This window comes from Triturus cristatus, chromosome 5_2 (genome assembly GCF_964204655.1).
Source record: "Triturus cristatus chromosome 5_2, aTriCri1.1, whole genome shotgun sequence".
Lineage (NCBI taxonomy): Eukaryota > Metazoa > Chordata > Amphibia > Caudata > Salamandridae > Triturus > Triturus cristatus.
This window is the reverse complement of record NC_140588.1, coordinates 482,122,745-482,142,704: the sequence shown is the minus strand read 5'-3', so window position 1 is coordinate 482,142,704 and position 19,960 is coordinate 482,122,745. Positions and strand designations below refer to the sequence as shown.

The window sequence follows — 19,960 nt, the reverse complement described above, 5'->3', positions numbered from 1 at the left end:
GTGGCCTCTACCTTTTGTGACTGGAGGGGTTTGGTATATATATATATATATATATATATATATATATATATATATATATATATATATATATATATATATATCTTATGTGTAAATATGTAAGGGTCTGTATCCTACTTCCTCTTTTCTACTGAGCTACATGTCTACACAGCTATGCACATACATTAATGTTGATTATCTCTGAACATTTCTAGAAACAAATCCCACAAGAGAAAGCCTAGAGAAACAATAAACATTTTGATTTTAATCCCAGATAGAATTCCATCTAAAGTTCATAAACAATACAGAAAACACAAAACATTCCAAAATACAATATCCATGTGTATGGGATTACAAAATGGAAAAATCCAGGGAGAACAGGATGGAGACCTTTATGGAGCATCTTCTGCTGGAACAGTACTTAACCATTTGCATTGTTAAATCGAATGTAATAACACGATGTAAATAATTTGGGTTGTGCTAGAGAAAATAAATGGGATGAGCTGAGATGATTTAATACTGATGCTTTTCAGCCTCTGTTTAAGTTCAATCTCTGGCAGTTGGGCGTAGACAGACCCCACCCCGAGTGTAAACTCAGAGGACAATCTCTTGGAGCTCGGAATCAGTCAAGTCATTAACCTCCATGATCTTCTCCAAATACTGCATGTAACGGGGCCTGTCTTGCAAGAAATGGGGTATCCTCGCATTCTGCACCACCCCGTACTGTTTCAGGCGATTTACGTCCTCAAAGGAAACCTGCAAGAAAGACACAAGTTGCAGAGTGGATGTTGTCTAGTCTTTGCTGGTGCTGTGTCAATGAAAAGCTCCTGTTTAGTCAGTCTGTAGATAGTGAAGTTGAATGATAGGCAAGTACATTTTGAGAGGACTACCACAGGGCACTAATAAGTTAACCACAGTGCAGAAACAAGAAACATAATGCAGAGTGGACAGGTTTGTATCACGGATGGAAACCTAATTTAATGATTTTAATAAACAGTTTAGGCTCTTAAAATGCTATAGTTTAAATATTTAACCATAATCATTTTGAAATCATTTGTAATACAGGTGCACATTTTCTTCTTTGGGTGTCAAACATTTTATTAATATGCATTCTAAATGTTTATTACTTTTATTCTCCTTCTTTGAGTCAACGATCACCAGCATCTTTCAACCACCACCTTTTCCTCACCTTAACACACCACCTCAATCACTAGGTTCACTACTTTCAAAACAATGAATCTGAATTAAGTGTTTAGTACACTAGAACAAGGAATTCTTATCTGGTTGACCTACTCTGTCTGCTTGATTTATGCCTCCTTATTACATGGATTGATAACAACCCAATTGAAGCTGGCAACAATCACCCTGCTACTATAAACAAATACAACTGCAAACCAATCTCGAATCTACTGTTCCTAAAGAGGCAATATTGGAAAGAGAACTCACTAAGCAACACCAAGGGGGATATTCACAAGGAAGGACTTATCTCCGATTTATCTCTACCTTAACGCATCAAAAGTGGAGATAGACCTAACACCCCATTCACAAGCTGGTGCAAACTGCAGACATCGCCAGTATTCCTACGATAACTGCCCCAAAACTTATCACCATGGCGGACACCACCAAATGACCCTAATCAGATGCAGAGTAGGCGTTCCCGTGCAAAAACACACGAAAATACCACTTTCACAACAAACTGCCAGATCTGCGAAGCGAACCAAAAACAGGCGATAAGCCACGGTAGCCACAGGCATTTAACACCTGCCTCAAGCAGGTGTAAAGAAAGACGGACGGCTACCTGCAGTAGGCAATAGAGACCCGCACACAGCCACACCCGAAGAACAAACAACGCCATGGAGCTACTCATCATGCAGCTCGGAGCACCAACAGGGCCACAACACCCACCGCCACCAACCCCAGGACCGCCACCACCCCCAGGACCCGGAAACCCCCGAACCACCACAGGGGCAACGCAGAGTGAGACAGCGGACCTACCGAAAATGCACCACTCTCACAGACCTACTGCCCATGGAAGTCATTGCCCACTACAGGCTCAAAAGGGCAACCATCCTCCGCATCATGACCCACATCGCCCACAGGCTGACGGTCCCAACACAGCGGAGAACCAACATCCTGCCGCAGACAAAGCTGCTGGCTGTGCTGCACCTGTTGGCCTCTGGTACCTTCCAACCAACAACTGCCAGAGTCGGAGGAGTCTCACAGCCAGCCCTATCAAAGTTCATCACACCTGTTCTAGATGCCATCCTCAGCTTCATACCCCAGTACCTTCACTTCCCCAACACTGCGCAGGAACAGCTGGAGACAAAGCAAGGCTTCTACGCCATAGCCGGATTCCCGGCCGTGTTGGGGGCAATTGACTGCACACATGTCCCACTTGTGCCCCCTGCGGATACTGCACACCACTACCACAACAAAAAGCATCAGCATTCCATCAATGTGCAGGCAATAGTGCACCACCGGGGACTCTTCACCAATGTCGTCGCCAACTACCCAGGCAGTGTGCATGATTCCTTCATCTTCCGACAGTCCGTCATCAACCAGCTTTTCCAGGATGGCACATATGAAACAGGATGGCTCGTTGGTAAGTGCCAAATCAACACATCACACACCCCAAAGCCACCAACACACAACGCACAACTGTGGGAATGCACACGTGACCAAACCACATACAACATGTCAAACTACACGCCCAACTACCAGACACAAAAGCACCACTCCATGGTCATCCTGGGCTACCCCTGCACCCAACACAGACATTTCATGGCAGCACAGCCACACAACAGCTGAACGTGTGGAGAAGCGGAATGCAGCCATGTGCAAGGGTGCAAGTGACCCGTGAGTGGTAATGTACACAACGAGAAGTGAGGCGTGGATGTGCAGGACAGACATGGGAATGCAAACAACTGATATGTCCATGCAGACCACAACTGCTGGTGACTGGAGAGTAGTAAGCAGTGGACGCAACCGTGTCACCCCAGGCCTTGGGACAGATAGCGGAAGTGTCACACGCTGCATCCCCCCCTGTGTGCGTGAGCGTAGTGGGTTGGCCCTGAGTACGCCAGGGCTGCGCAGGGGTGTGGTGACAAACCCCGTTGAGCAGGGCGTGGTCCACTCCCGGGAAGGCCAACGTCACTGTCAGTGCAGCGCCACACGGCCTGCCACGAGGCCGACGCCGTGAGCAGCGGGACCTGTGACCCTGTGCGCCTGCTGCACCCCAGGACGCTGATGCACAGACCAGGCCTGTCCGCCCCAGTGCACCAGAGCCACACTGCTCACCTGCCGACACCGTCGTGTGTCAACGAGGGCCCAACACGTGCCGGTGCAAGCACCAAGCCCCAGTCCCGCTACCTTTGCAGCCTCCGCAGACCTTTGCTGGACCCCTCCGACGCTGGTCGACATCACTCCTTACTAATTTACATGCCCCACCGTCGTCCTCTTCGGCCCAGTAGGTCCCACATGTGGAACAGTGTCCTGAGTCCTGAATGGCAGTGACCCCAAGTCCGTGGCAGCGGCCACAGCACAAGCCTGCCTTCAATCAGTGAGGCATAATTCCATATCGCAGGACTGCGACACCTGGTGCCACTAACCCTGTGCGCCATGAGTGACCGTCATCCTCCGACGGAACATCGTTGGTGTCTGAGCCTGTGGCCTGGGGGTTGTCATCAGCAACGGACAGGTACAGACTTGGTGTCTGGCCTGGGTCTGTGGCATTCATATCCGCCATGTTACCGGACACAGCTGGCATGTGCCCCCTGCATCATGCCCTGGGGGTAGGTCTCCCATTCTCCCCCCTGACACAACGGGGAATGCACCCATGACACATGTGAGGCCCTGCTGTGCCATCATGACCCTACCCCAGTCTCCCACAGGTCAGCGTCCCGTGGCGGTGGGCTCGTGTCGGCCGCTGTGCATCCAGGGCCACTAGCCCTGGCGACTTGCGTCATTCCCCCTTGTTGTACTGGCATTGCATTTCTGAGTGCCTGATGACAGTTGGAGTTGTTGCCAGCACCAGCTACTCCCTGAGGGCTGGCTTACACTCACCCCACACACAGCCAGCACAGGTGTCATTGTATTAGTGGGCTTGCCATTACATCCTGCCGAACCAAGTATTGACTCTTTTCTCCCTGCACTGTCACAGGTGATCAAGGATATGCATTCTGCCCTTGGATGATGACACCGATCTGAGAACTGGACACACCCGCCCAGAGGCAGTACAATGCGGCCCACATACGCACCAGGGGCATCGTTAAACGCACATTTGGCGCGTTGAAGTCACGTTTCAGGTGCCTGGACGGCACAGATGGAAAGCTCCTGTACAGCCCGGACATCGTGTGCAAGATGATCGTTGTATTTTGTGTGTTGCACAACATCTGTGTTTGCACCAATGCCCAATGGATCCCAGTTCCAGAGGTACCGGACGATGATGGTGACAATGGGGCAGGTGGCCCACATCCCACTGCAGCTGCGGCAGGAATGGCCCGTAGGAACTCCATCATTGACACTTACTTCTCATGAGCACGTCACATTGTGGCCGTCCAGGGCACTCTGGGACAATAGAAGATGTCCAATGGCACTGCATGTGTGATTAAAACATATTTGCAGGTTACAGGTTGTACTTGTACATTGTCATTTTACATTTTCATGCGGTTTCATAAGTGATTTGCAATGTTGTGCTCATTTGCGGACCAGTTGTGTCCTGTGTTCAGTTGTGGATGGGTTGCTGTTTGTACCGGGGTGTTGTCAATGTCGAGGTGCACTTCTGCTTATGTGCGTATGCTGCATGGTGGGCGAGTCGCTCCTGTGGCCCTGATTTGTCTGCCACTTGTCTCTTTCATGCGGTGTGCCTGTCGGTTCTGTTCTTCCACTGTGCTTGGATGTTGTGGTGTACATGTTGTCCTCTGCAGTCGGTCAGGGTGCATCAGTGGTACTCCGCTGTTGATGTATTTTTTTATCTGTGGCATTTTCCGTATGCTGTTTTTGTGCTTTTTACCGCATTATGCGTGAGTATTGCTGCCCTCGCGCTGGTTGTCACTGTTTTCATCTCACGCTTTGGCCCATCGCAGGTTTTTTGACATTGTGGTTTGTGTTTTTATCTCTGTCGAGGTGGTTGTATCGCAGGCATTGGCCGCGGTTTCGGCAAACTATCGCATGGGGCCGCCTTATTGTGAATTCCACGTTGACACAGGGTTATTTTCCCGCGATAGGCTGCGATGTTGAGAGCTGCGTTAAGCTACTCTTGCGGTAGTTATCACACGTTCTTGTGAATATACCCCAAATGGATATGAAAAACAGCAACTTTTATGATCAGCAATCAGGTTTCAGACCTGCAACAGGCACAGAATCTGTACTAACATTCGAGAAGGCCTTTCTCTTGACCTTCAAAATCAAACTGTGGCATTGATCCTGCTCGATATACACGTGATACAGGGGACCATCAGATCTTTCTAAACCAACAAATCAGGATCTGAAGCCAAATAGACCAGTCATACGTGGTACCCCTGGGTTTATCACTATGCCTGCCCTCTCACATATGTCCTATATATCTACTACCTAACCACCTCTAATTCATAATGTATGCTTATGACACCCAGATCTATCTATGGCTGTAGAGAAACCTGGGTGATCAAAGAAGCATGACTAAATGTCTTGTGCACATAATTTCAAAGATAAGGGACGCCTCCTCTGAATGTGGAAAAACACATGTTCTTATCTTCAGGAATTACTATAACTGTCCTCTCATGGCTTTGCTGGGGCAAGTCCTAATCTTATCTTTATAGGCAAATAATCTATGAATCCATTTTGATACTGAGGTGTCTTTTGTACTTCATAACATTGTGGTTAAAAATACAAACTACAAATGGCCATGATTGGAAGAGTGAGTATGCTTCTACAGACCAACCATTTGATGGAACTTAAAAAAGCCTTAGTCTCAAAAGACTTCACTACTGCAACACCATCTTTGCGAGCTTACAAAATTACAGATACAGAAATTGTGGTGAATTCAAAACCAGGTGGCCAGAATGTGCCTAAATATATAAAAACATGCAGCATGTCACCCCTGGTCTGATGTCTCTCCAATGACTTCCAGTATAACAAAGGATCGAAGATACCCTGTACCAAGCGCAATGCTTTCCATGGAACAGGCACTCCATCAGCATACTCCACCCACACACTTCCAGCTCACGAATAAGCTCAGGTCCAACAATAGTTCCCACCTCTGTGAAAGCAATTGGAGAGGAAGGACGATTTTTCAAACACCTGGGGCCTTCTGGTCTATCGAACAAACTATATGTTTATTCAATAGGGTCAATAATTACCTTAAGTTCAGGAAGGACTTAAAAGACCTGATACTCCTTTCTCTGAAAACAGGCCCCACCAGCCCACAGGATCGCTCTAAGACTTAATATCTCTGATATTGTTCGTAGAAAGCTATTTGAACTATCCCAACCACTTGGAGTTCTTGGATTGAACTGCTTCTCAGCTAGAAGACATCACCAAGAACTCCGAAGTGGCTGCAAGGGGAAAACAAAAAAGTAAAGAATGGAAGACTTGAATTCATCTCAAGAACTTGTAATTAGTTACTGGCGATAATCCAGGTCATTGCTTTCATTGTGCCTCCTCGAACAGGAACTAGCCGTATAGGATTAAGTGTACAACTGTTGCTTATGTTTTGTTCTTGAGGTGGCCTGCCTACTCTTCGTATGGACTAGGGTGTGAGTATAGGATAGCTGGATGTATGTTGCTAATGTGTTTTTGTTCCATCAAGCTAGTTGGCACAAGTGCTTGTGAATAATCTTGTGACAATCAACCAATTTTACATTCCAATTGCACATGTAAGTCAGTTTCTTACCACCTGTAATAACCACCACTGACAAAAAATTTGAACAAACTAAGGCAATAAATGTGGATCAGGAAAAAGTTACTCCATCAAATTCGTGTGTAAATGCATCCATATAAGTGCCTCTTCTAACTATCCAGCACAGTTAGGGGGTGAATGAAAGGTAGGTTGACAGAGGGCGAGAAGAAGGTGTGGGAGAGAGACAAATTTGGTTAAGGTGAGGGTTTTAGAGAGAGACTAAAATCCCCAAATCCTCCCATTTCAGATCCTGTTCTCAACAACTGACGTGCTGGTGAGGGGGAATGTCATATTAACTGAGCTCCAATATTTTGATATGCAGCTTGCAGAGCCACTTACAATGATCGTCTTCAAACTGTTGGACATACCTCCCCCAATTAAGGTCTTGCCATTCTGCCAAGCGAGATAAGAGTACCACAGCAAGAGTCCCACAGCAATAAAACCCTGTTGTTGCTTAGCGCTGCTATCAATGATTTTATGAGTCCGCCTCTTTTGGATTAACCCACTTCCCAGCCCTCTGTCTCAATGTTGTGATATAGGTACCTCAATTTAAGGGGGTGTGGCACTCTTCAGAGAACTGTCTTCAGTCTGGAACCACTCTTTGTAAAGTGTGGCCTGGCTGTATTCTTAGGAGACCAGCTTGATGCACTGGGTAGCTGTCCAAAAACAGCTTTTGCTCAAGTTAGTACCCTGCTGGTGGGGATGGAAGCAGGTGAGTGAAGTTACATGTCAAGTATGCAATCGCCCAGGAGCATTCTGGCACTAGGATTGCAGGAACATACGATAAGATATGACAAACTCTCACCTACAGAAACAACACTACCATTAACAAATTACACATAACCTTTATATGACTTGTCAAAAACTACATGACTGGAGATATATTGAAGTGCGCCACTACTGGAATACGCCCCATTAGAAGGTCGTCTCCTCCAGGAGAAAATCCAGGCTAAAGCTATTTCATTTACCTACAAAACATTACTTAATAACATGCCCGATAAACTGGGTCCACTTCGAGCAAAATGGGAAAAGATCACCGGTGTATTGGAGGATATAGATTAAGAGGCCGCTCTCATGCATCCACTTGAAGTGGCAATTCAATTAAGGTTACGTCTCATCCAGTACAAAATACTACACCACGCTTATTTTGATAGAGCCAAATTGCATACAATAGGGAGAGCTGAGAGCCCGGAGTGTCTTCGATGCCACACTGAACTTGGAATGTTCATACATACCCTTTGGAATTGTAATGAGAGACAGGCATATTGGGGATCAATTGTGGGGGAGCTCAATCACATATTGGAAGTCCAAATAGAACTGGAGCCACGGTTTCTCCTTTTGGGAATTCTGACAGAGGTGAACATCCCAAGGCGCAAACTTGTTCTAGCTAACCTGGGGTTGGTAGTAGCCAAATGGGATATAGCTAAATACTGGGGTGCTCTGCAAATAGCTACCCTTAATGGAGAGCAAGTCTTGACTTTTATATAGTTGTGGAACTGGTGACATACAAGGGCTGTTCCGGAAAGACGTTCCGGAAAATATGGGCCCCATGGATAAAATATTACGGTCTGGAGGAGGAGGGAGAAGCAGAGGGTGGGAGTCTGTCGCTCGAAGGACCAGGGAAAGAGCCTTGAAAGATGTATTGTTTGTTCCAAGTATGTGTAACCATGAGAACTGTAACAGTGCTTCTGATTTTTGTTTGCGAGCAGGCCGCTCAAACCTATTTGCAAATTCAATCGCAATAGACATTCTGTTCTATAATTGCCCTACATGACCAATGTGGAATGCTATGCAATGTGTATTCATGCTTTGTTTAATGTTTTGTTTTATTTAAAAAACGAAATAAAAATTATTTTAAAAAAATTCCAATTATAGAGCACTGATAGATACTGCCCCTCAATAAGTTATGAGTACTCTCTGTGTGGATAGCGCAGCCATCCATTTTTTGAATGCTATTTTGTCTTGTGTCGCTGAGTATTTATGAGTCGGGAACATTACCCAGTGTCATAATTGTGTGAATCTTTGTCTTTCTGTTTGGGAAGCTGACAGTCTAATTTACATTATGAAGAGGGTTTTATGTCACCCTGGTGGAATAAGTCCGAAATGTATCTACAGGCAAAGACAGAGCTCTCTAATGCTGGAGTAAAATCTGGATTTGCGTATACTACTGAATAAGGGGTTGAATATGTTGCTAGAGATTCTTGTTTATTAAGTGAGTCCTAGATCCGGAGGGTCGTATTTAAATATGCATTACAAGGTGTATGAGATTTATGGAGCCAAATCACTTACCATAGTGGGTGTGTCATAACCACTCTTTACATATTAGGCCATGATAAATATGTCAGTCTACGTTTTAGACCATTCTACTATGGTGCGGAGCTGGGAGCATCCTGTGCCTTTAAGAAGGCTTCCAATCCCATAATGCCTTGCTCTGGCAGGTGGCTCTCAGTGTCAGGTTTTTTTAACGTTTTGTGAAAGTGAAACCTTATAAAACTGTGGGTGGTTTCCCCCAATTTTTTGTCAATTTGCCTGTGAGAACCCTTCATCTTTCACATTAATTTTATGGCTCCAGTTGCAGTAAAGTGGATTCAATATTTTTGGGGGCTTTTAAACCAACATTTTCCATTTAAGGCGCCTACTTTATTTGTCAAATATCCTTCATGTAGTAAAAAGGGAGATGCCAATGATCCTCATTGTGTTTGTGTGGTGTATCTACCAATCTCTGACTCCACTAAGGACTGTCAGTTTAGGCCTAAAATGTCTAAAGGGACATTCAAAGACCAAGAGTAGAGGAGTGACAGGAGAGGATTGGAATTAGTGTTAGTGGAGGATAGGTAGAAAAGTGGAGTTGACAAGTGAGAATGGGCAATGAGGAATGGAATACACAGAAAATTTCAAACAAGCATTGGAAATGCAATAGGTCTCGCCTTTGTTTAAGTTAAAACAATTTGGTTTGCTAATGGTATTGTTTTATATATTTGTATTAATTAGTGTATGTTTGTGATATGTAGTATTTTATGCTTTTAGAATTGTATTTGTGAGCTGTGTAATCGTTTAAAGCATAGTTTAGTAGGAGAGGAGCAGTGTTTAAGATTTGGGAAGGAGAACGATTAGAAGAAGTTATTTTAGGTCAAGTCTACCCCAAACTAGGAGGGGCTAACTGGTTGTTTATAAGGATGTGCATTCTTCGTGTCACTGCAGTAATGTTCCGAAATTAGAAAAACCAGAAACCTGTATAATTCTGCCTGTGCGCGGCATCAATGCTGCTGACACCCACGTCTACTTTCACCAGACACGAAAATCTACGTCAGGGTGAAAGAAGAGTTTAGATAACTGTGCCACAAGCACTCAAGAAGCAGCATGGTGCCGAGAGTTGATTAACCATACCAGTAAAATACCATAGGTGCTTATTTTAAAGTGCTAAAACATTCAACATTTCACGGTTTCCGATAATGATGTCCCAGCAGTCAATGCTTGAATTAAACCTAGGCTTTACTACAGAAAAGGTGCAGCTTTTGAGCCAGCATGAAAACTGCTCACTAGCCTCAAGAAATAGAAGCATACTCCCATCTCGCTGCTGGGCGGGTTCCCCGTCATGAAGAGTTATGTTAAACACCTCTGTGATCGTACATATGGCAATATGCCCAATTCATTCGAACAGGTCTGCCAAATTTAGTTGAACCCTTTCCCCAAGTTACCTTATAACAAGCCATTTGGCGCATCTTCAAGCACTGTCAGGGAAAGAATGTGTCCTTGTGTACCGTAACTGTGCTCATGTAAAGCGCTCCTATACCTTCGGCTCGAGTTTGCGCTATATAAATCTGTTTAAAAAAAAAAAGCAGCTAAAGCTATCTCGGCACCGGCCATCATGCTTAGAGAACTCTCTTTCTTGCATTACCGAAGGTATTGGAGTGCATTATACGAGCACTAGTTACGTTACACAAGGTGACACATTTGTTTGTAGGCACGGGAAGATTAAGTGATTTGTCCAGAATCGCAGGAAGCTGAGCTGACGCGGCGGCTCGAACATGGTTCCCAGCTCCATTCAAAGTCGGCAGCTCTGGCCGTACGTCCACAATGTCTCCCGGGTCACATCATATTAAAAAAAGCAGGCAGTTCCCGTTAGCACATTTTACTTGCAACGGAATACAACACCCCCTCAGCCACACCCATGACATGGGAGCCCACCGAAGCCTCAGTACCGGAGAGCAGTGCTTACCGGACTGTAAACAGTCTGAGGGATGTAGCCGATCCCGAGCCATGCTATGCTTCTGAGGAGACGCCTAATCCACGAGCACCGCCCCCTGCTCTTTGGGAACGTGCCATAACACCGGCCTGTCCCAGAGGGGAAACACGCTGGGCAATAGAAAAGGGGAGGAGACAAACGATGAATGTCGCTCGTGCAACAGTGGGTGAAAGCAGAATTAAGAAGGAGTTGTATTTCAGGCAATATGCACAAGCAACAGTAGAAACCTCAAGTAAACAAGCAGACAGTAGCGCTTGTAAAAATAAACAAGAAAGCTTGCGCTGTCTATGACGTCACTTAGAACCACGAGCTGAATAACACCCCCATTATTCACAGTTGCTATCTGTAATTTTATTTTGTATATTGAAGCTAACGAGGAGGGAGTAGGAGGGGGGAGTGGGGGCGGGCACAGTGGTGTGGGCCGCAGTTGTAAAAGGCAGGGAGAGGGTGAGATTGAGAAAGGGAAAGATAGGGATCAAAGGAAACAAGGACGACACCTAGCTAGACAATAACAAGCAAGAAGGGGATGGCAAATGGTGTGCACTTTGATGTCCTCAGTGGCTGCGCGGCTCACTGAGGACATCAAAGCGAAAGTGATCAGGCAGTGCTTTTCAGGCTGCCAAATGGTGCGCGCGCCCGGGGCACATGCACTGTATTTGGCGGCCTGAAAAGCCACTGTTTGCACTTCCAAAACTCGCTTACTATAAGTCTCGCCAGAGCAGCGCTAAAGCGCTGTCTCAGACGAGACCTAAAGAGAGGAGGGGGCAAGTGCACAAATTCTGGTACACATGCTACTCCAGTACAAGTTCCACTGTGCAAAATAATGAATTGTGTCCCTATAACAAAAACCCAGCTTCCTTCACCCATGTGCACATAATGTTTTCGCATTTGCTTATACCCTTCATGCGCTATTTTGATTGGGTTGTTACATAACAACTGATAGTGAGAGTGATTTTGCGGAACAGGAAATCTGTCACAGGATATAATAAACTTCCAATAAGACGGGTGGGATATCTGTCAAGTTTGTGATGGAGTGACCAGTCTGCCAAACTTAAATCAGGCCTGGTGTGCTTAAACAAACACAAATCTATTTGTGCCTGTTAAACGTTGATTCACAAGCTTAAATAACACAGTTAGTCTTGTCTGCAGTTCCTAGATAACATACTCATCAATGAAGCTGGAGAGCAAAGTGGTCAGACACATAATAAGAGTATCGCAAGCGTCCCTATAAATTTGTCACAAAGATCTACCAGATGCACACCTGCTTAGACACTATGGGGCATATTTGTGTGCTGCATAATGCAGCACACATAGAAACAGTAAATTGCCATGAATGATTGTTGATGTAAAGGAAGCTGTCCCTTCCTGCACATAAACTATCATTACAAAATTATGGTTTGCAACTTCTATGTGTGCTGCACAATGCACCACACATAGAAGTTACAAATCGCCATTCTGGATTGTTTATGTGCAGGCAGGGACACCTTCCTGCACATAAACAATCATTCCCTCAATGCAGGCACCCTTGCACTATTGTGCAAAGGTGCCTGCATTGACGCTAGGGAGCTTAATTTAGCACCAGCGCAGGAGGAAACACAGGGCTGCACCATATTTTTGTAAATACGGTGCATCCCTGCGTTTCTAAATTGACGGAGCACGGCGTTAGCAATTTTGGAGCTAACTCGCGCTCTGCCACTTGGTTGTAAATATGCCCCTATGGAACTTATTCCAAGCTCTGCGGGAATAAAAGATTCGAGCTCAAACCATTTTTTCTCAAATTGACATTACAAGATGTGCAGGTTTGCGGTGTGCCCGTGAGTCCATTTCATGGTAAAATGATGCAATGCTTTGTGTAGCTATGCGCTATGGGAATACTCATGCAAAACTTTAGCAGGAAACCCCCTCATATTTTGCCACTTGGAACACAGGAAAACTGCTGTATGTGTTATACCCACTTCCTCGTTTCAGAATTTAGAATGATGCGGTTGTAACACACGTGTAAGTTCCACATTCCTGCATATTATTCTTTACTAGTTGTGGTGTTAACCAAACAGTATAAAGAGACACTCAGAATGATGCCCCAAATCTACAGGTACGACTAAATGGATAGCGCATGCATTTCCAAGTCTCCAATCCTACATGTCGAGGGCTAAGGAGCGGACATGGCTGTTTTTAGCCTCGGTGTGCTGACACCATTCATACGTGACAGGTTCGTATGAATGCGCTACGTTTACGAATTTATTGCAAGAAACCAAGATGTTCTTCCTTTAACTAAAGGTCGGCCCAGGTCACGTTATGCAGAACAGCAACGTGCTTAATATCTTGATGTTCACTAAAGAATTTCACATGAGTCAGTCTGTTTACTTTATAAAAGTCTCTTCAGTCAAAATCACACAGGACACATCACACACAGCAACGTTGCGAACCGTGCAGCACTGCTTTCGAAAAGCAAACGAGACAGGTTGCTTTATTACTCTTTGGCTTGACTGCCATCGTGTGGCGATATGGAGAATTGCAGCCTACTCTGTGAGCTAGAGCAAGGGTAATTTATCGCCAAGACTAAAGAGGGACTCCGGCTTAGCATGACTCGCTTCAAAGGACCATCTCTTTACGAAATGTGTTAATATCAACTTTAATGGTACTCTATGGTAAACCTTTACCAAACGGCCTTTACCCGGCAGGACTTTACCACACATTCCTTTACGAAGCAGGTTATTACCACGAAGGTCTTTTTTGGTACTTTATCACGCTGTACTTTATGCAATGCGGGTAGGTCATTTTTTTGAAACGGCATAAGGGATTTAAAGGGCATGGGTTCAGGTTGGAAATAGTTAAAGGGATTTTTAGTGACCAGGGTGGTGTAATGTCCGGCGCGCGATGAGGCGTTCTAGCCTACAGCGCTGCCGGAGTGCGCTAGCGCTGACGCGTGACGTCAGCCGCTAGTGGGTATTTAATAAAGAGGCGTGGCCTCGGCAGCAGTCGGAGCCGCGTGTACAAACCAAACCACCGGCTCCTGTGTTTACTAAGCGCGAGCGCGCTAACATGATAATGAGCATTTATTAAAACGCTACTCTGGCGACGAGGGAGTGTTTCTGGACCCTGCATTCGGTGCATGTATCCCCACAGGGCTGAGTGACTGCCCCCCATGTTTTTGGCCAGAGATCGGTGTTCTCTCCCGGGAGGCCCTGAGGAGGCGGCTGGTGCTGCACATGGGACGCGCCGTGGGAGGCCCATCCTGGAGGCCCGGGAGCATTGCCCCACGACTGTTTGGTGGCAGAGTTGGCACAGCCATTAGCCGGCCGATGCCCGTCCTGTACCCCGGAGCAGGCCCGCGCCCTGTTGGAGCGTCCAGGCCCCTAGGACCCTGAAGCTGGATCCCTGGGTGACGTGACCCCACTTGATGGTGAGGAGGAACGTGGGCCAAACCAGACGCGCATTGGGCATTGCCCACTACTTGCGATCGGCGAGGGAAGAGAAGCGGACGGTCTCCGCAGCACGCTGAGCACGTGTCAAGATGGCGTCGATTCCCGCCCGAGAGCCATTCGTCGTTGAGGGTGCCCCGTAATCCCTTGCCCCACGCTGGAGGGATTGGACAGACCGCCTACAAATAGATTTTGAGGGAGCAGGCATATCTAGGGAAAGACTGGCGGCAAGGACATCCACCGCATCTACAAGACCATCGTGGAGGCAACGCCAAAGACATACATCACGCTGCTGAACGCTCTGAATGCCCATTTCGAACCCATGGCAAACAGAGACTATGAAAGGTTTATTTTTCGTCAAGCCAAGCAGGAGGCCGACGAGTCTCTAGATGCATTCCATGGCAGACTGAAGGAGCTTGCCAGCACGAGTGGGTTCCAAGATGAGCAAGAGGAGATCCGAGGACAGATCATACAAGGGTGTTACTCATCCAAACTCCGAGTCACCATCCTCCAGGAAGACGGCAAGCCCCTGGCGGACATCCTCACATTAGGCCAGTCTAAGGAGCTGTCGCAGGCGAGGGCCTCGCACATGGAAGCAGCCCTACATCGCCCCGTAAAGACAGAACAAGTCCAGGTGGCAGAAAAGGTGAATGTGGTACGGCCCAAGGTGAGACCAGCAGGAGGAAAGAGACAACCGGACACAAAAAAGAAAGAATGCGGGTATTGTGGAGGCCAGCCCCACCGCATACAAGAGTGCCCGGCAAGAGGGAAGAAATGCAGCGCATGCGGATGGATGAACCACTTCGCAGCGGTGTGCAGGTCCACCAGAGTCAAGAAGGAAGCTGCACATGCGGTGCGGGAAGAGGCGGATAGCGAAGACATGGATGATGACACCGAGGAGTACCCAGTCCACTACGTATTCGCGATCAACCAGCCACAAAGGCAGAAGCGCAGACTTCCAAAATGTCGCATCTTGATCCACCAACAGGAAGTAAAAGCGACCATTGACACAGGGGCGTCCATTGAGCTGATGGCCGCCAACGTCTATCACCAACTACGCACTAAACCCCCGCTACGAGAAGCAAGGATCCGAGTATTTGCATACGGCCAAAAGACGGCCATCCCACTCATCGGGTGCTTCAAGACGGAACTGCAACACGGGGAGATGAAGATAGGCACCACCATCTATGTCACAGAAGAAGGCAGTGGCATGCTGTTGAGCGGGCAATCGGCCGAAGAGCTGAGACTGATATCGTTTGCCATGGCAGTCCTGAAGGAGGAGTTGGATACCATCATGGAGGAGTTCGGAGAAGTGTTCAAAGGAATCGGGTGCCTGAACGGGAAAGAAGTGTCCTTACACATCGATCCATCTGTCCAACCGGTGGCGCTGAGGCACAGGCGAATTGCGTTCCATCTGAGGCAAAAGGTCGAAGAGGAGCTGGAGGCTCCCGAAAAACAAGGCATCATTGAGAAGGTCAGCGGACCAACCCCATGGGTGTCCCCGATCGTCATTGCCAGGAAGCCAAAATAGCCCGGACAGGTCCGCATCTGCGTGGATATGCGCCTCCCCAACGCCGCCGTAAAAAGGGAACGACACCTGACGCCCACCATCGATGACATCTTAGGGGAGTTGAATGGGGCCAGGTGGTTCTCAAAAATGGACCTCCGACCAGGCTATCACCAGCTGCCATTTATCCGGACTCGAGGTACATAACCACCTTCTCTACGCACGTGGGCCTCAGACGGTATCGGCGCCTGAACTTTGGTATCTCGAGTGCCGCCGAGGTATTCCAGAATACCATTAGAGAAGTCCTCAGCGGACTCCCTGGAGTGCTGAATGTAAGCGATGATCTGCTGATCTACGCGTCAACCGTTGAGGAGCATCACCAGAGGTTGAGGGGAGTCCTCAAGAGGATCCAGGAGTCAGGCCTGACTCTGCACCGGGAGAAATGCCAATTTTTGCAGAACAGAATTAGTTTCTTCGGGTACACGTTCTTGGATCAAGGAGTGGCCCCAGACCCAGACAAAGTGAAGGACGTTCAAGAAGCCCCAGCCCCAATAAACATTTCAGAAGCAAGGAGTTTCTTGGGTATGGTAAATTTCTGTGGACGCTTTATCCCCGACCTCTCCAACCTCACCAAGCCTCTCAGGGAATTGACAAAGTCTACGACCACATGGCAATGGGGCCCCGAACAAGAGCAAGCTTTCCAAGCAACGAAAGCAGCTCTGTCGGCAGACACCACCTTATCGTACTTTGACCCTGCGAAGCCCACCAATGTGGCTGTGGACGCAAGCCCCTATGGTCTGGGAGCGGTGTTGGCGCAACTTCAGAGCAATGGAGAGTGGGCCCCCATCGCCTACGCCAGCCGGTCTTTGACCGAGACGGAACAACGATACTCGCAGATCGAGCGAGAGGCCATCGCCATCCATTGGGCCTGTAGACATTTTCATGTATACGTGTATGGCCACCACTTCACGGTGGCGACTGACCACAAGCCACTCATACCTCTCTTCCAAGGGTCAGCTTCAAAACCTCCACCCAGAATCGAGAAATGGATACTCCAACTGCAAGGGTAAGATTACCGGGTGGAGTACAAGCCGGGAGCCACAAATCCGGGGGATTACCTGTCTAGGCACCCGCGAAAAGCCACCAAGGAAGAAAGGGACGAGGCGGAGGACACAGAAGAATATATCCGGTTAGTGACTGAACGATCACGACCCCTTCCTATGAGTCTAGACGCAATCATCGACGCGTCAAGAAGAGACAAATGTCTGCAAATAGTGGCGGCTGCAGTCAAGTCAGGGGACTGGAGGGCCATCCAAGAGTCGTTAAATAGGAGAACACCCCATGCCAAAATGACACTGGAGTCCATCCTGAGGATAAAGGGGGAACTGTCCATTGACAGCCAAGGATGTCTTCTACGAGGCCACAGGCTGGTCATGCCGGCCAGCCTCGCCCAGTAGGCGGTAGACCTAGCCCACAGAGGACACCAAGGAATGGTAAAGACCAAGGGCAGGCTCAGAGCCAAGGTATGGTTCCCTGGCATGGACGCAATGGTAGAGCAAACGGTGAGAACCTGCAATTGGTGCCAAGCGGCCGGACAGCCGGATTGCCCTCACCCAGTGGTGACAGAAGAAAACCCCCAGAGGCCGTGGGAATGTGTGAGTGCCGACTTCGGGCACCTCCCAGATGGACGTCATGCACTAGTCATCATCGATGATTTTACCAAGTATCCAGAGGTCGAACTAGTGGGGAGCCAAACAGCCACAGAGGTGATTGCAAAATTTGAGAAAACCATCGCCACTCATGGCATATTTGAGGTGGTCAAGACTGACAACGGACCCCCTTTTCAGGGGCAAGAGTTTGCAGAGTACCTCAGGAGCTGAGGGATCCGTCACTGCAAGGTGACACCACGCTGGCCCCAAGCCAACGGAGAGGTGGAACGATTTATGCGCACCCACAATAAGACAATACGCATAGCCATGGCGATTTATAGTTTTCTGAGGGAATACAGGATGACCCCCCACATCACTACGGAGGCAGCGCCAGGAACGGCCACCATGGGCCGAATAGTGAGTGACACGCTTCCCCACTACCCGACTTGGGTCCCGGCACAGGCCAGCAACTCTGGCCAATCGGACTCGCTCGAATGATCAAGCCAGCCGGCGGAGAGGAGCTAAGGAGTCAACGATCCAGATGCAAGATCAAGTGTATGTTAAGGACCGATACCCTGGAAGCAAATTCCGACTTCCTTTTGAACCACGACCATGGACTGTCACCCGCCGGACCGGCACGACGGTGACCGCCCAGAGAGGAGCTGAAACTGTCACCCGGGATGTATCCTTTTTTAAGAAAGCCCATCCTGGAACACCTCCGTGTCCCGGGTTCGAGCCAGAGGGACGGAGCCCGAGCCAGCTGTGTGGAGACCGGGAGGGGGAGGAAGCTTCGGAGGATGATTACGAGCCAAGGGACCGTGACCCCCAGTCCCTGCCAGCCACGCCCGGGGGTAACCTGCCCAGCTGCTCCTCGCTCCGGGATGAGCACAACACCACAAGGTGCAGGACCCCGGAGATGACCCGGTGCAGAGGCGGCCAATCCCACTATGGTCTGCGGAGGAATCCAGCACCATCTTCCCAGCTGGCTGACTATCTGGTGTAACCCGCAAGGACTGGCAGACTGGTAACAGATCCATCGTTCATTTGCATACCGTGTTAATTGTTTGCTGTTTTGGTAAAGTTGGGAAGGAGTGTAATGTCAGGCGCGCGATGAGGCGTTCTAGCCTACAGCGCTGCCGGAGTGCGCTAGCGCTGACGCGTGACGTCAGACGCTAGTGGGTATTTAATAAAGAGGCGTGGCCTCGGCAGCAGTCGGAGCCGCGTGTACAAACCAAACCACCGGCTCCTGTGTTTACTAAGCGCGAGCGCGCTAACATGATAATGAGCATTTATTAAAATGCTACAAGTGGATAAGAATACAGGGAAGTAAGAATTTGTACAGCGTTTTCTTTTTAGAGTTAAGGAATGGGTAACGTACAGTATACTAAAGGATTTTTAGGGGATAAGAGTTGGTTAAGTGTATATGGTAGCACGGGTATTAAGAGTTTTTATATGGTTCAGGCATGGATAAAAGTACAGGTTAGTTATGGATTTTTAGGATTCAGGGATGGGTAAGGATTTGGGATAATATTGGTTTTGAGGGTTGTTTTCGGGTTTAGAGATGCATAACGTATGAAGGGTATGGAGTAGTAAAGGGTTTCTAGAGTTCAATGATGGGTAAGGGTACGGAGCAGTAAGGGCTAGATGCGAACAGAGGAAAGAGGAGGAAATAATATGTATGCACATTTATATTAATATTTCTTACTAGCGGTCACCAGTAGGTAGTTGTAGTTGTAGTTTCCATGGGAAAAGTGTTTTTTTACACTGATGTGGGGCTGTGCGGACTCCCCGCCCCCCAAGCCTCATGGACTACCAGCTCCCTGGGACCACATTTTTTTTTTAAATATGGGGGAGTCATCAGTAATGTCACTGACCATGTCATGAGTGTAATATGTGAGGTCATAAACAGTGCATTGCGCGGGCGTAAGTTATAGTTAGCTCAGGTAACTATAACTGCTGAATTTCAATTGTTTTGTACGAGTGAAATCTGAGCCTACCTATAGCATCCCTGTAACATTCATTTTTTTCTGTGAGAATATATATATATATATATATATATATATATATATACATATATATTACCTACTGGCGGTCGCCAGTAGGTAGTTATAGTTAGGACCACGTTTCCATAGGAAATCCGCAACATTCTATTTTGAATAACTTTGGCGCCGGTTGACGAATCCTCGCGAATTTTTCAAAATAGGTGGGGCGCTACGCTCCGCTCCTACCCTGAAAGTCTCAGGGGGATTCGTCAAGCGGGGG

General features: G+C 47.7%; 1 protein-coding gene across 1 annotated transcript in view; it reads right to left on the bottom strand.

Moving 5' to 3' along the window:
* Window positions 1-242: 242 nt before the first annotated feature.
* MATCAP2 (microtubule associated tyrosine carboxypeptidase 2) overlaps window positions 243-19,960 on the bottom strand; it is a 271,200-nt gene continuing 251,482 nt past the window's right edge. The window contains exon 7 of the mRNA XM_085606631.1: window positions 243-753. Coding sequence (XP_085462757.1) covers window positions 592-753 — 162 coding nt within the window. The 3' untranslated portion in view covers window positions 243-591. The remainder of the gene's footprint in view (window positions 754-19,960) is intronic.